This window comes from Eleutherodactylus coqui, chromosome 2, assembly GCF_035609145.1.
Source record: "Eleutherodactylus coqui strain aEleCoq1 chromosome 2, aEleCoq1.hap1, whole genome shotgun sequence".
Lineage (NCBI taxonomy): Eukaryota > Metazoa > Chordata > Amphibia > Anura > Eleutherodactylidae > Eleutherodactylus > Eleutherodactylus coqui.
In genome coordinates, this window is record NC_089838.1 from 195,940,934 (window position 1) to 195,958,469 (window position 17,536).

At 44.6% G+C, this 17,536-nt stretch overlaps 1 protein-coding gene across 2 annotated transcripts in view; it reads left to right on the forward strand.

Annotated features, from left to right (window-relative positions):
- The first annotated feature begins 10,649 nt into the window (after positions 1-10,649).
- The window catches only part of TMEM209 (transmembrane protein 209), a 29,727-nt gene continuing 22,840 nt past the window's right edge, over positions 10,650-17,536 (forward strand). Inside the window, exons 1-3 of one of the 2 annotated variants that reach the window (XM_066592153.1) lie at positions 10,650-10,864; positions 14,476-14,617; positions 16,584-16,642. In XM_066592153.1, coding sequence (XP_066448250.1) covers positions 14,532-14,617; positions 16,584-16,642 — 145 coding nt within the window. In that variant the 5' untranslated portion in view covers positions 10,650-10,864; positions 14,476-14,531. The remainder of the gene's footprint in view (positions 10,865-14,475; positions 14,618-16,583; positions 16,643-17,536) is intronic. The other variant, XM_066592152.1, reaches the window with a different exon arrangement.

Here is a 17,536-nt window from a genome sequence, read left to right on the forward strand (position 1 = left end):
ACTGTCCATTTGCTGCTAGAAAACAAACCCAACTTCTCTCTGAACATTGTATATATGAAAAGATACATGCCTACAGCAACGATAGACTCGGGAAGTTTGTTGGGGACTAGGGACCATGGTTGGACTACTTCTGTTTGAAAAATTTTGTAGTTAAGACATAATACATGAAGGTTGAATTTCAATCTCTACCCCGAAGTGCACATTGGGAAGTGCTTCTGGAGTATATATTCATCCCATAATCTTGGTTGGAGTACTTGTAGAACTGCAGATAATAATATGCTGGTAAAGTTTGAAGAAATAAATACAGATCCTGTTGTCCTTCCCCCCTCCCCTCCTCCTTCCCCTCCCTTCGCATTTAAACCCACCCACCCCCTTTTTTTGCAATATCTAAGTTTTTGTTTTTGTAGTTTTTATTGAAGCCAAGAATATTATTTATCACCTGGCATTGAGTATGACATTACAGATTTCCTATGGCACTAGAAATTTATTATGCTAATTTCATATGGAAATATTTATTTCTGTGCTGCATAACAAGTTTGTGATTTTTTTTTCAATAAAAAAATATTGAACACTAAATAATATAGACCATAATAAAAAAATAATAATACCGTGTAAGATTCAGAAAAGACTGAGGATCCCTTCAGGAAAGACAACCAGGGCTCATGAAAAATTAATATGGTGTGGGTGCTGTCCCCCAATGAATGAGACGAGAAATGGGATTTTACGGTAAGTAACAATAATCCTGGTTTTTGTCTGTGTCATTGGAGGACAAACCAAGACCTTGGGATGTTCCAAAGCAGTTCCCAAGGGGTAGGTAAAGAAGAAGATGAGTGTGCTCAGTATGCTGGCACCTGCTCACCCATGTGGCCAAGAAGAAATGCATTAAATAGAACTTAGAAAAATGTGAAGCCTTGGAAATGTCCTTATCAGCATGGTGGCCAAAGCCATTGTCGATTTACAAATAAATGCTATCGATCTAATAGAATGGCATCTGCCAAAGAGGGTGATGCCCTTGGCTTTCAACAGGTTTGCCCTGCCAAAAACCAGATCGGGGGAGACAGGAGCACTGTACACTGGAGAAGATGGGGCAGTTTTAGAGTGGGAGGGGAGGCCATGTGGATTATGTGCGCAAGCAGTTTCCTGAAAAACATCACAGATCTGATTAAGATCCCAAGAAAGCATGTAGGCTAGAAGGTACCTATGGTATGAGCCATGCCTTGCAGAGGACACCTAATATCTGAGAGAAATGAGAGAATGGACAGAACTCAACCTACAAGAAGGCTCAAGAAGGCAGGGATAGGAAAGAAGCAAAAGTACAGTTTCATCTCTCCTTTGCTAGTTATCAAGCCAAGCCAAGATTAGGGTAAAATCAATGTTAACAATGACTTCCTACTTTTCAAAAAGAGAAAAGCTCACCCTCTACGTTGGTCTGATCTTGATTGCAGATGTTGGCCATCTAGTTGTCGACTCCTGGAATACAGCAGGCCAAGAGACCCGCCATGTGGGACTCAATCTGCCGTAGGATGCTTGACAACCTGTGACCCTGGCGTTGTGGGTTCTTCTTGGATTGTCATTACTGTAGTGTTCTTCAACTGAAACAAACGAGTAAAGTGCAGCGGGGAGATGTAGTGAATGAGTGGTAGAGGGAAAACTTAATGATGCAGGACAATGAGCGCTAGGGGAAATTCTGGAACAATCTGTCCCCAAGTGTTGGGAAGGAACGACCAGACTCTCCCTTAGCTGATCACCTTCCAAGGAATCAGGAAGGCTAGATGGTCCAGGATCTGTGCTATCAAGTTATAATCAGATCATTTTTATTAAAGTTATAATTTTAATACAGTATCACATAATTTCTATACATTAATATGCATTAGTATATACATAAGCATAATATACCTAAGGTAAATCATTACCCCACCCAAACCATGCATTGAAACATAATTATTTTTAAGCAGATCCAACCCCCCACCCCCACCCCCCATACCAACAAGACTTACTTAAATAGACAAGAAAACTCACAACATTAAAGGCTAACTCTTCTCTACCTTCTTGCCTCTCCCCCTAGCCCACTCTAAATCCCATAAACTTTACTACGGTACCCGTATCCAACCAACATTCAGTATTAAATATTCACTTATATATCCGACCAGCGTCCCTACATTTCCTCAAACTTAGTCAAACAACATCCATTTTGATATATTCCCCTTTCCAAAGATGTAACCTCTCTTCGCTTTGCAACAAAATCTTCTACTGTTGGCAAGCGGGGGAGAGGCTGCATCCAATGGCAGTAATTAGCTTCTGTGCCCGATATACAGTTCTCTGAATTCCCAAAAGAGTGTACCCATCAAGCCCATCCACAATAACCAGTATACAAAGTCTGTGATTAAGACCAATATAAACAAAATATATTTTCTAAATTTTCTTTAATACCCCATTCCAAAATTCACGTAATTTTACACAGTCCCAGACCATATGCATTAAATCTGCACCATCCATATTGCATTTCGGGCAGTCTGAGTCTAATCTAATACCCAAATTAAAGAACTTTAATGAAGTATGATAAGCTCTATACACTAAATATAATTGCGATACCCATTGACTTTCAGATGGAGATATCATTGGAATCATATACAATACTGCATACGTTCCAATGGAAAATACACTGGCAAGGGATCTAAGGGAAGAATTACAGATTTCTACCAATTAATAGTAAGACCCGATATCTTACCAAATATATAAAAAATATACATAATAAAACCCATAGTTTTACTCACATCCCTCTATACAAAAGATGATCTGCATATAATGGGACAAGTTCCTCAATTTCTCTATACAGCAATGCAACTATATCAGGTGATTGCCTTATCAAGCCAGCCAGGATGCTCGATTGCCAAAGCAAAGAGAAGAGGGGACAGGGGGCACTACTGCCTTGTTCCCCTCCGGAACATAACATCCAGCCACTCTTGCCCCCAGTTTTAAATAAAGCAGGTTAAACCATGCAATAGCCCATAAATAATTGCACTCAACACTCAAAGTGAAAAAACAGCTCTGCCCCCACTGACTTGATGGTCCACCTGGAGATTCAAATATAGCCTACTTAAAGGGGTTGTCCCGCGCCGAAACGGGTTTTTGTTTTTTTTCAACCCCCCCCCCCCCCGTTCGGTGTGAGACAACCCCGATGCAGGGACTGAAAAAAAGAACTGCACAGCGCTTACCTGAATCCCCGCGCTCCAGTGACTTCTATACTTACCGGTTGAAGATGGCCGCCGGGGTCTGCTCCCTCCGTGGACCGCAGCTCTTCTGTGCGGTCCATTGCCGATTCCAGCCTCCTGATTGGCTGGAATCGGCACGTGACGGGGCGGAGCTACACGGAGCCCCATTGAGAAGATAAGAAGACCCGGACTGCGCAAGCGCGTCTAATTTGGCCATTCGACCATTTTAGACGGCGAAAATTAGACGGCAACCATGGAGACGAGGACGCCAGCAACGGAGCAGGTAAGTGAAAAACTTTTTATAACTTCTGTATGGCTCATAATTAATGCACAATGTACATTACAAAGTGCATTATTATGGCCATACAGAAGTGTATAGACCCACTTGCTGCCACGGGACAACCCCTTTAAGTTTATAAAGGTTGGTTTGTTCTGGATAAAGCCGGACTGATCTTCAAGTATTAAATGAGTCAGCAAAGAAAGCTGACAAAATATCTCCAACCACTGATTTCAGCCATCCTTCAAAAAAAGTACGGATAGACTGCTCACATTTGCTAATTGTATCTTGCATAGGGAGCAATTTTTTCTTACATTTCATTAATACTTGTCTGTGCTTTAGAACTTTCTGCAAATCATGTCTTATGAATCTAACATCCTCTTTCAGGCTACCAACCTGAACAGAAATGGAGACCAAGACACTATTGCTTTGAGTCACAGCTAGAAAAACATCATGTAGAGTAGGTTTGTCTTGTATATTATTTTACATATCCATACCACTAGTTTGTGCTGAAGTTGCCTGCATAATAGTATTCACTGACAGAGGTAAAGCAGATAAAGTATATAAATCATGGCCATGCTTACCCTTCTCAATTAAGGAGTAAAATAATATTTTAAAAGTCCCATCAGAGAAGGCAAATACAGATGTGTTTATTTCATGAACATTTCTTAGCAGGGGCTGCAGGTGGGAATGAGAGAGTAGATTCCGCTAACCTGTTTGCCACTTCGCAGCATGTCTTGGTAAAGCAATCTGAACCTTCCATGCATTACACACATTCACCCCACTCAATACTCAATGTTACTCCCAGTGCGACACATGCAGCCACCCTGTACAAAATATTCACTGTAGCATTTGCAGAGGCCTGCGCTTGAGCACCATCCATGTGCACCAGCAGCTTCTCTTTGTCATTGCAGTTTCAATTGAGCTGCAGACAGGCGTCACAACAAACCAGCCTCAGCTATTGTCAGTCCTCCACTCCTCTACTCTCCCACAGTAGGAACCATGATCCAACACAACCATTGGCTTAGAAATCAACAGGACAATCAGCACAGCGGAGGCAGAAACACAACCCCAGGAAGACAGCCAAAGTAGCAGGACAGGCGGGAATTCTCCTGGTGTGCCTCCACTGCTCCATCATACTCATGCTATCAAGTTGAAACGGTTCCCAAAAGGGTGTGGGGGGCGCGAAATTGGGAAAAGAATCACCTCTGGGGGGGGGGGAGATGAATCTACACAAGACATACCTGCAGTTGGAGATTTTTTTTTTCTTTTAAAGGTGGATTTCAAGGTTGGATGAGAATCTAACAAATGTGTCCAGTCTGGACGAAGATGACGATGAAAAGGACAATCAGAGTGAAGATTTGTTATTGTACAATGATAACAGCATGTCAAGGATGACTTTTAAAATGAGCCAGATGCCTCGCTATAATTACTGAGACATTAGATGTGATGGAGCACACCTACTAGTCAAGATGATATTTGTAGAGCCTAACCACTCCAACCAGAGGAAGGCTGACACTCATTGGCACTCACATAACTGCCAGCATTGAGAACTCTACTTACCGGTAGTAGAAAAGAAGAGGAGAAAGTACAGTAACGATAATTATGGGAAGAGGGTCATTTAGCAAGAGATGATTAGTTACTAGCCCTCAGCCTTCATCCAAAGGAGGGCAGTAAAATGGATGAATTAATAGGTGCAGCAACCACTAGAGGTGATGATAGGGTAATGTGCCCTTCTGATGCACTCCATAAATGTGTAGGTTATTTAGTTATTGATTGGCACATTGTCACTGCGTATTATGCACGTGTATATCCCGTGTGTAACACGTGGTGAACGGAGTCAATGAAAGTCAATGGACTTTCACTGATCTATGCACACCGATGTGTGGACACTGCGTATCGATATGCAAGAAATAAATCGCAGCATGCTCTGCTTCTCTGCGTACGTACACAGCGTGAGCCCTATACACTTATATGGGCTGCATATGATATGCTCTCCATATGCAATATATTACGTGTGGACAGTATCTCCATATGGACCCCTACTTTGAACAGAGCGGGAAATTAAGAAAAAAACACTGCACATGTCTGCGTCCATGTGATACGCAACCATGCACAGTGCACTCACAGCCATACACAATCTCTGCCAACCCACAGTGTTCTACACATGTGCCCGTGTGAATGAGCCCTTACTTTATCTCAGGCTTCATGTCCATGGACATACGCGTAAAACGCTGTGTGCAATTAGCTGTGTATCCCTGCATATTGAATCTCTTTTTCCCTGTGTATGATCACGTATGCGTTTTTTTGTGCACATATGGTTGCAACAACTTCTTCCTGCTTTTTTATCACTTCATTGCATGTATGCAAGCAACATGCGTTTCACACGCAGTGCTTATGCACCCAGTTGCGTAAACACTGCATATTCACAAGCACCCATAGAGATCAATAGGGCTGTACGCTTGTAATACGCAGTAAAATGGAGCATGCTGCTATTTTTTCTCACGTGTATCGACATGCAGTGTCCATAGGCACATGTGCATACACCAACAAAAATCCATCGACTCCATTCATTGCGCATCCCAGGGCTGTGTAACGCACGTGTAAAACGCGGTGAATAAACGCCTATGGACATGAGGTCTTAGTAGGAATCGATGAGGTTGACTAATACTCATGCAGACTGCCCAGTGTGGTCGGTGTGCAGTGCACTAAGGGAGGGCAGTAACTCACCAGGCAAAAATACTAATAGGAATGCCTTAAAGGGGTTGTCCCGCGGCAGCAAGTGGGTCTATACACTTCTGTATGGCCATAATAATGCACTTTGTAATGTACATTGTGCATTAATTATGAGCCATACAGAAGTTATAAAAAGTTTTTTACTTACCTGCTCCGTTGCTAGCGTCCTCGTTCCCATGGAGCCGACTAATTTTCGCCCTCCGATGGCCAAATTAGCCGCGCTTGCGCAGTCCGGGTCTTCTGCTCTCTTCAATGGAGCCGCTCGTGCAGAATGCCGGCTCCGTGTAGCTCCGCCCCGTCACGTGCCGATTCCAGCCAATCAGGAGGCTGGAATCGGCAATGGACCGCACAGAAGAGCTGCGGTCCACGGAGGAAGCAGACCCCGGCGGCCATCTTCAGCAGGTAAGTATGAAGACGCCGGACCGCCGGGATTCAGGTAAGCGCTGAGCGGTTTGTTTTTTTAACCCCTGCATCGGGGTTGTCTTGTGCCGAACGGGGGGGGGTTAAAAAAAAAAAAAAACCCGTTTCGGCGCGGGACAACCCCTTTAAGAATCTTAAGTGTTAGGCCGCGTTCACACGGGAGACAAAATCGCACGATTTTCTCATAATGTGACCGCTACAAATCGCATGTATGTGAAGCCCATGCTTTTCAATGGGTTCCAGCACATTAGCAATGTTTTGTAGTCTGCTACATTGTGGAAGTGCTGGCTCTGATTGGTTCTCGAGCACTGCAGCTCAGCCAATCACAGCAGCGCTCAATGAATCAATCATAGCCATTCAATGAGTGGAGCCCTGGAGGGAGAAAGGAGGCAGGAATCTTCTCCCCATCACAGATGTGAGAAAGAGAAGAGGCCATGGCAGGGAAGTCCCCTAAAGAGTTGGAAGAATGAGGTAGATAGGGGAGGCCGAAGAAGAGCTCCTCACCAAAGAGCTGCCCAGGACATAAGGGAGCACTAAAAGAGCATAGAAATGAGGGAAGAATGTGTCCCAGACCGTGGATGAGAGGGGTAAAGTGTCCTGGACGATGGATGGGATGGCGGAAAGGTTCTCAGATAGAGCATGGGAGGGAGGGACATTTCCATACTTACCTAGCCTGGGATACTTACTTTCTGAAATAAAGGGCTCGGCCTGGATGGTGAGTCCAACAGTGTTCTTCTCCAACTCACCTCCCCCTTGGTGAGAGAAGGACCTTACAGCTGGCAGGCCACAGAGGAGTTAGGGCTTGTCTATGCCTCCTTTTCTTCTGGAGGTAGGGTAAGCTACAGAGAAGTTAGAGCAACTCTGATCTCCCTCCTCATGTGGGTTACCGGGTGATCTGCTGCCAGGCCTGTATTCCCAACCCAAAAGGGGAAAAAATAAAATTGTGAGAGAAGACCTGCAGAGATGGAGATCTGCCTCCTATGGACACTAAAATGTTTAGAAGTAAATGTCCTCTAATGGGATTAATAATATGGTAAATAATTCATATTTTTAACAAATGGTGCAATTTAAATTAGATTTAGTGAATGAAAATTTCCAAACTGCAAAGAACATATACTGCATATATTTAGTGTCCCCAAAAATGTAACCACCCAAGCAAAAAAGTTATCCTGCCGATTAAGGGAAACAAATGGAGTTTACAAAAAATATAATTAAAGTTTTTTATGCATTCCACTGTTATAAAAAAAAAATCCTTTATATTTTATCTCATACAGCCCCATCAACACAAACCAGAAACATTATGGGACTCAGAATATGGACACAAAAGCAATTTGTTTATTTTAAAATAATTTTTTTTTTAATTTTTAAATGTAGTAAAACATAAAGAGCTACATAAATTTGGCATCACCATAATCACAGTGACCCAGAGAATAAGGAGAACATCATTTTCATCACATTGTTAAAACAACATTTAAAAACAATGGCGCAGTTGCATCTCTTTTCTATTTCAAACTACTTAAAGGTGTTTTGTCATTAAAACAAAACCCCGTTCCCCAGCTGGGCCCTCCCTAGAATAATAAATGAGGGCATACTCATCTCTACTGGGGCCACGGGACAGTGCTGTGACTTCCAGGTAGACCGGCTGCGTGGAAGCACGTGACTGCTGTGCCACAGCATCATGACCCAAAACTCCTAGTATCATGGCAGCCAGGATACAGCGCTGATGCCTCTGATTGGCCACAGCGGTCACATGCTTCCATATATTGCCCTGGTCAGAAGTTAAAGGCCGGCAATGTATACTATAGAGTGAAAAAGAAACAATTGCTGGCCGACACGGTCATGTGACCTATCTGCAATCTTGGTCACTGGCTTACATCGAAGAGGCGGGATTATTACTGTGGGGCAAGAGGTATGCTGGGAAAGACTTCTTTACAATGGAAAAATCCCTTTAATGTTTAATTGGATTTGAATACCTTATGTAGTACAATAAATGATACCATTAACAGATACAACTCATTCCGCATAAGGCAAACCCTTATTCAGTTATGTTGATAGAAAAATAAAAAGTTGTGCCTCTTAAAAAGTGGAAATAAAAACAGAACCCCAAAAAATGACTGGTCCTTAAAGAGACTCTGTCACCTGCTTTTAGCCCTTTTGGGTTAAAACTAGGTGATGTGCAGAGTCCGGGGATATAATTGTTATACTTATCTTCCCCGCTGTCAGCCCTGACAGTTCATTGAGTGGTGCTGCTAAGTAGTCTGTCCATTATAAAATTAGAATGAGTGGACTACATATCAGCGGCTTCTAGCGCTTACACCTGGGAAACAACGGGAAGGTAAGTATAACATTTACATCCCCGGACTCAGCGGGTCACCTACTTTTAGCCCCTATACTTAGGTTTTAGGACTAAATGCAGGTGGCAGAGTCTCTTTAAAGAACTATTCTCATCTCAGACTTTTTTGGCATATTTACAGGGTATGTCTAAAAGTCTGATAAGTTCAGGTTTCAGATGTGGGACCCACAACGACCTATCTTGAGTTATCCCAGCTACCTTGTAATCAGCAGTGTTACCATTCGAGATAGGAGCACCCCTTTAAGTTGTGATAAGGGTTGTCCAGTTAGAAAATAACTTTTAAAATTTAGAGCTACTTCACTTAAAACAACAAAACAGAAGAGTACTCTTGGTGCCTGTCCATGGGCGTGATTTTGCCGGCGGTAAACCGCCGGCGAATCATGCCCTCTGAAGCTTTCCATAGCACTGCTATGGAAAGCGCCGCCCCCCTGTCCACGAGCGGAGAATCATTGTGATTCCCAGCTCGCAGTGGGCAATTCGCAGCATGCTGTGAATTGCCCCGATTCTCTGTGGTCAGCCTATCTATCAGATAGGGCTGACCAGCGGAGATTCGGTGGCGGCTTCTGCTCCCGGGGGGTGGATCCGTCGCAGGATACCGCAACGCCCGTGGACAGGGGGCCTTATCCTCCTCAGCCCTGCTGATCCAGCGCTGCATTACACCCAGTCTCTGTTGACAGTGGAAATCAGGTGACCGTCGCCAACCAATCAGAGGCTGCAGCATCACCGTTCAGACCCCCCGTAACCGCTGCAGCTTCTGATTGATGGTCATCTGGTTTGGTGGCGGTCACCTGCTGTAAATGGAGACTGGGTGAATGGCGGGGCTGCAGCGCTGGACTGCGGAGGCTGAGAAGGGTAAGTACTCTTCTGTTTTGTTGTTTTAAAGGAGTTCTGTCATTAAAAAAATCTATACTTGCCTATTCCTCCCCAGGCAGTCTCCTTACCAGATCTTCTCCTGGCTCCTCCAGTCCCTCAGGTCACCTCCAGGCGGCCGGATCCTCTTCTTCCTGTGATGAACCGTACATTGTCTGCGTTTTGCTTCCTGCAGGGCTACAAGTGACGCAGCGTTTGCTGCCTAGCAGGGAATGCCGAATCCCTGGCACTTGCTGTGCATGCGTGACATCTCTACGCTTGTGTTTCATATACTACATGAAACACTAGTGGCGAGATATCGCACATGCGCACTAAAGCTACAACACTCGTAGCCCTGCAGAAAGTGAACTGCAGCTAATGGCCGCTCCAAAACAGGAGGAACAGGATCCGGTCAGCTGGAGATGACGTGACCAGGGGGACTGGAGGAGCCAGGAGAAGATCTGTGACGGAAAGATCTGGTAAGGAGGCTGATGGGAATAGGTGAGTATTGATTTTTTTTTCTAATGACAAAACCCCTTTAAATAATGGGGCTCTAAATTTTAAAAGTGGACAACCCCTTTAACCGTATGACAACTCATACGAGGAATTACTCAACTAAAATTACTGCTTCCTAGAAACCCCTTTAATAAGTTACTTTGCTTGTCGTTGCCTGAATACCAAGTGATCTGATATTCCGGCAGCTCTTGCCATGGTGAATCATGAGCTGTAGCCCTGCGCTACACTGTATCATATATGACCACGCCCCTTCCCGTACATCTCAGTCACGTGGCGCTGATGACATCACTCCATGCTGCCGCTACCGGTAGGCGGGAAGTTCCTCAGGGACTGTGCACCGGGAGGTGCGGCCGGTCTGCGCTGGTGAAAGAGTCTTTTTTCCCTTGCACCCCTCGCCGGTGGCGGCTGTCACCCCTCGGCATGGCGGACAGTAACAAGAGCAGCGCCTTCCTGGATGCCGTGCGAGGTACTGCTAGTGTGCACAGCGGCCAGCCGGGGGCGGTACGTGCGGCATGGCTGCGGCTGTTCTACCGCTGGAGCGGCGGGAGTTCCGTCTCTGGGTGTAAATAGACATGATTCCATTCACTGACAAAGAGTAGAGATCTGGAAGTGCATCTAGCTGTTCCCCTGTAGGGGGCGGCACTATGCAGCCGTAGTACTACCATACATAGACACTGCAGTGATTTCCTGCTTAAGGGGTTAATATTGACACCCTGCATTACCCCTTTACAAGGCTGTGTGCCTCATTTAACAACTTGGTGTTAATTTTGAGTCTTCATTCGTTCTGGCCGGGGTCACATCTGCATTGGTGCCTCCGGTCGGATGTTCTGCCGCAGACCAAAATACCAGAAGAAAAAGTGCAACAGGCAGCGCTTTTTTTCTTCCGTTGAAAAGCCATCAGCTGAGCGGAAACCGAATGGAGCCTATTATAGTCATTGGAGTCCATCCGGCGCTGTTTGGCTCCATCCAGAGACCGCCGATCGACTGTGGGGATTCCTCTTATCCGTTCCCTCCTCCGTTCAGGAAGCGGAATCCCCCCTACGCAGCTGTGAAGCCACCCTTATGTCCATCTTTGCCCTCCATAATCTCTGATAGAAAGCAGTGATGCACGCAGCGCTTTTTTTTTTTTCTTTTTTCTGGCAGAACAGCGGACCCCGTTATACACTGCTGGGGTCTGTCATAATAACAGATGGTGTCACCTCTCCTGCATCTCTGGCGTTGTACCTCCATGCCTGCCTTGGGACAACACAGGCTGCTGCAGCCAATCACAAGCTTCAACACAGCATCAGAGGGAAAACCAGTGCTGCGGGGATCCAGGAGAGGGGGCTGCAGGATCTCTTATTATGGAACACTTGATTTAACCTTCTCCAATCCACTGTCTGATGTCTGAAGACATTATGATTTAAGGCTGCAAAGCTCTGATGTTGGAAGACGTCCGTCGGGGTTCTTTTACTGTATATTGCCAGCCTCTCTGCTGTCGGAGCTTATCCAACGTGTCACCTCATGCAGTACTGGCTTTAGCCTGCGTATAGCGCCGTTGTATAACAGCAGAAAAAGAGTAAGCCCCCTAGAAAAACCAGGATACAAATTGGATTGGAAAGGGTTAAAATAAGAAAACCTGTTCGGACAACCCCTTTAACAAGATCCTTTGCATGACCTTAGTGGGTTGTTCCAGGAAACATCCCTTATACACAGGACAGGAGATGAGCATCTGGTGGGGGTCAGTACCATAGAAATGAAGGGAACAGTATTGTGCGCATCGGACCATCGCTCCATTTGTTTGGGGGCATTCTGGATCCCTGTTCTCTGGATCAGTGGGGGGTCCCAGCAGTCTGATCTCACCCAACTGGATACTGATCATCTATACTGTGGATAATGAAAAAGTTGTTTTCCTGGGACAAACCCCCATAATGTCTCATCTTATTCTAGCTACATACATGTTTTCTCCATGGGGATAGAGAAATAAGCTGCTGCCAGATACTTCTGGTGGCTGCTTATCTCCCTTGAGTACAAAAGATCAGGCTTGCTGAAGTCTAACATGCTGGACCTTCTTTACCCCCGATATTTGCATCAGAGACGGGACATCTCCATCCACATTAGAATGTCCTGACTCTTCTCTGATGGCAAATGATGGGGGGAAATAATGTCCAGCACTTTAGAGTTCCACAAGCCTGATTTTTAGGGGTTTATAGGGGGTTAAGACAACTTTTTCACTTTTTAGCGTTAAAGGGAAGCTTCTGCACCCTGTGGGGGCAGCACAGTATAGTGACAGACTCGCTGATGTCAGTGGTCTATCACTTGTGGATTGGTGTAGTAGTTTTTGAGTACCTGCATGTTAAAGGGGTATTCCAGTTACACAAAGTTGCTGTCAAATGAATGCTGATCAAAAGTTATAAAAGTTTGCATTGTGGTTCTGCTTTGGATTGTGTGCCTGTAGCCCTACAAACCATCACCTTCTGCACAGCAGGAGTGTCTATCCCCAGCTCGCCCCGAATACGTCCTATAGGTATTCCGGCGCTACAGGTCAGGCATGCTCAGTAGGAATGACCGGGGATGGGTTTTTTTTTTTTCCTCTTCAACTCTCAGGACAGAGCTGCTGACCATTAGCAGAGCAGTACTTAGCGGGACAGGGACGCTATCTTTTCTCCTTAAAGGGGTTGTCCCGCGAAAGCAAGTGGGGTTCAGCACTTCTGTATGGCCATATTAATGCACTTTGTAATGTACATCGTGCATTAATTATGAGCCATACAGAAGTTATTCACTTACCTGTTCCGTTGCTGGCGTCCTCTTCTCCATGGAGCCGTCTAATTTCAGCGTCTAATCGCCCGATTAGACGCGCTTGCGCAGTCCGGTCTTCTCCCTTCTGAATGGGGCCGCTCGTGCCGGAGAGCTGCTCCTCGTAGCTCCGCCCTGTCACGTGTGCCGATTCCAGCCAATCAGGAGGCTGGAATCGGCAATGGAACGCACAAAGCCCACGGTGCACCATGGGAGAAGACCTGCGGTCCACCGTGGGTGAAAATCCCGGCGGCCATCTTCGCAAGGTAAGTAAGAAGTCACCGGAGCGCGGGGATTCGGGTAAGTACTATCCGATTTTTTTATTTTTTAAACCCCTGCATCGGGTTTGTCTCGCGCCGAACGGGGGGCGCTATTTAAGGAGAGCACCTAGAATAGGTGAAGAGACTTATAAGGCCATTCGTGCTGCTCTGGGTAATATATACAAATAAGGGAGATGGAACAATTCCTCTGCAGCACCACCTATTGAAAGGCAGCATTCCTGCAAGTCAATGTTAGCCTCTTTATACAAGCCTTGTACCAATGACTGGGAATTGAAAACCAAGCCAGAATCCATACACAGACAGGAAGGAAGTACAGAGCGGGCAATTGTGCAAAATGTAGTTTCATGCTGCGGCCATCGTGCAAAATAGTGATGCAAGGAAACATCAGAAATGTTGCACAGTCTAAGAAGGTAATGGCTGCACGATTTGTACCTACAACTTGCTCTGCACAAATATGGCACAAACACCTATCATATCTGGAATTTTTGAAAATTTGTGTCACAACTGGAATACCCCTTTAAGCTCTGCAGGACACAGCCAGAGATGAGTCTGATGGTATGCAGGGTCTCTCTCTACTAGGATGGGCTACATGGAGACTTCTTGTAGTGCAACGTTCCAATTGTAACCAAGCTGCAGTACAGGAATATATCCGTTGCGTGTAACTGAATACACTTCTGTGAACGGCTGCTGTCACTTCATAGTTACAATTGGGGAAGTCGCACTACAAAAAGTCTCCACCTAGCCCCATCCTAATAGGGGTACAGAGCCTAGCCTTAGCCTGCTTAGCAGAGATCTATAAATCAGGCATACAAGGGACTCTTGCATATCATCAGGCTCGTCTCTGACGTCACACTGCAAGTTTAACGTGATGTGCTCAACAACTACCACACCAATCCACATAAGTGACAGAACAGAAAATGAGTGTCCCTACACTGCTACCCTCAGCGTAGAGAACCGGACACAAAGAACTGGAAGCTTTATGCTGGAGAGACGTGTTTTGTTGTGTAAAATCGTGACTTGGATATGCTGGTAATTGTTTTGCTTGGCTCTTACTAGGAGAGAAGAGCGAGCAGCGAAGTCCATCTACATCGTTTATTGACACAGCCATCCAGATGAGAAGAGAGGCGCACGCCCGGAATGTTGTCCTGGCCTGGGGGCTTCTAAACTTGTCTCTGGCCGGAATGATTTATACAGAAATGTGAGTAAAACTAGAAGGGATTTAACCGTTTTAACCTTCCTAATTAAGCCTGCGTCACATAGATGTGATATCAATAAGTGTGACGACCCTGCATTCGGTCCGTAGTATCCTACTATGTATGGACTGAGCAGTACAGCCTCACGTATGCAAACTAAAATCACCTGCCAAGCCGCCTCCTAAACATGTTTCTTCAATACCTCTCCATAGCCCCTTACCCCTGATGATGCCAGCTTGGCAGGACAGTAGGCTACTATGAATTACACTCACAGATCCACGTCAGCACATTATTCTATCTTCATCTTTTAGTGGAAAGCGCAGATGTATAACCAAGCAAGTGCAGGAACAAGGCATATACTGAGTGGACCGGTCCCCTTGTATTTATATTTTGGTTTATTTGGGTAGTAATCTTAACGACTGCCCATACACTTTTATTTTTTTTATGATAAAAGATGTCCTTCGGGTGTGCCAGCTATGGTGGCCTATGAGTTCCGGCTTCTGCCTGAACTTCTTCATGGGCGTTATAATAACAAAGTATTGTAGTGTATTATAAAAACTATCAAAAGTTGTGAAATTCAAGAATTCTAGTGGGACAAAAGTAAAAAAAACACTCAAATCACCCTTTTTATGTAAAAAGAAGGAAAAATGATTTTTTTTTATCGCCGTGTTCATAATGAACCATGTAAAAAAGTATGTGCGTTATTTAACCTGCAAAGTGCAAACTGTGAAAAGAAATACAAAAATATGCCAAAAATAGCAAATTTTGCCTCTTTCACCTTACAAAAAAACAGACTAGGAAGCGATCAAAAAGTCTCACAGAACAACAAATGATACTATTTTAAAAGTACAACTAGTCCCACGAAAAGAAAACCCTCTCATAGCATCGGGGAGTAATGGTTTCAGTTCCTCCCTCAGAACACTAAAAGGGATTTTATTCTAACCTATTTCTGGTGCCCAAAAAGGATGGCACTGTCAGACCTGTTCTGGACCGGAAGAAGTTGAACCGTTACTTCTGCATGGAGTTGTTGAGGTCAGATGACTTGGGAGATTGTTAGTTACACCCCAACGTGCTTCACAAGCTCTGTTACAAATGGGGTCATCAGAGCATCGATCTGATGCCATCCAGATTCAACCACAAACTTCCTAATTAATGTGTCCAGATCTGAGGACCCTCAGGCTCAAACAGTGGGATGCTCTAGTGATTCCTTAGGCCAAATTTAGGTTCACGTACATCTTCCCTCCCTTTTCTCTCATACCTTGACTTCTCAAGAAGGTCAAGATGAAGGGCATGCCTGCTATTGCACTAGACTGGTCCGTCGTGCATGGTACGAGAACCTCGTCAACCTGCTTGTTGACCCTGTGTGGCCCCTCCCTCTTCGAGAAGATCTTCTCTTACAGGGACCCCTCTTCCACCCGAGTTTGTCCACACTTCCTTTAACGGTGTGGCAGTGTAAGCCACGGCCCTGAGAACCCATGGTTTTGCCGAACCCATCTTTCAAACTATGATGAAGGCCAGGAAATCCTCCTCTCCCTAGAGTTCATCCTGAAAAAAAAACAAGCCCTCATAGATCTTTCAGTGGAAAAATAAAAATGTAATGCCTCTTGAAATGTGGTGACACAAAAGTAAATATTTTCAAAAAAGTGTTTTTAATATACAAAAATAGCTAAACATAAAAAAAACTGTCAAACGGGGCGTAAATCTTGTGGAATTACTGCAGCAGGACCGCACGGAAATTCTGCGGCAGAAAGGCAGCTTCAAAACCCGCGCCGTCCGGCACAAACAGGTTTTGGTACTTGGGGTTAAAGCGACCCTTCAGTCCTGGTCAAGCAAAGATTGCTGTGCCGCTTCTCTAAGACACCGCACACTGCTTTGATTGGCCAGTGCTGCCCACCCTCCTGAAGAATATAGCTTGTCTTATCATTTTAAATTCTGGTGATATATTAATTTGATTGTATTTTTCTATTTTAGGACTGGGAAAATAATCGGTACATATTATAAGATTTCATGCTGGCCATTATGGTACATTGGTAAGTTCTGATGCACTGTTTCTCAGGAAAGTGGATATAAATCAAATATTTACATTTGTAATGCTAATTTAATCCTATTCCCTCATCACCATTTTGCTTAGATCTTTGGGTACCTTTTACATAGGACAACTATTGGCTGAATAATTGAAAGCAAAGGACCAAGTGTTCATACGCTTCAACAACTTGTCTTAGTGACTGACTGATAGTTGCTCTGTGTAAAGGTAACCTCAGAGGGCTTGTCTCACAATGGAAACCCTTGTTCATATGCCCCATTTGTGTAACATGTATATGATTGGTACCTTTTGACGTGTACTTTTAACACCATATGGGATTATTAGTACATAGTCCCATTTGGTTTTTAAAAAGGACCTGCCGCCTCTCCTGACATGACTGTTTCAGTAAATACTTGTTCCTTACAACCATTCTGAAGCATCTTTCCTTAAAACTCTGAAATGTGATGTTCCTTTATTTCTTCTGAAAATGAATGAGTAATTGTTAGCGGGATGTTACTACTTGGAGATGCCCCAACACAGTCTCACATTCTCCAGTGACCCGTTTGTCAGGGAAAATGGTAACGCCCAGTTGTCAATTTGGTCATAAATTTGCAAGGGGAATAACAACTCAGTTGTAAGAAAAGATGCTTCAGAATTGTTTTATATGGAACAAAAGTATATACTAAAACAGACATGTCAGGACAATTGACAAGCCCTCTAACCTTTTTTGACTGCATTAGGGCTAATGCCCACAAATGGATTTCTGCTGCGTTATCCCGCAGCTATCAGGTTCTATTGAACCTAATAGCTTTCTGCATTTCAGTGTTCACGCTGCGGAATTCTCCAGCGTGAAAGAAATTGTAGCATGCTCTAATTGCCACAGGAAAACACGCAGCCGACT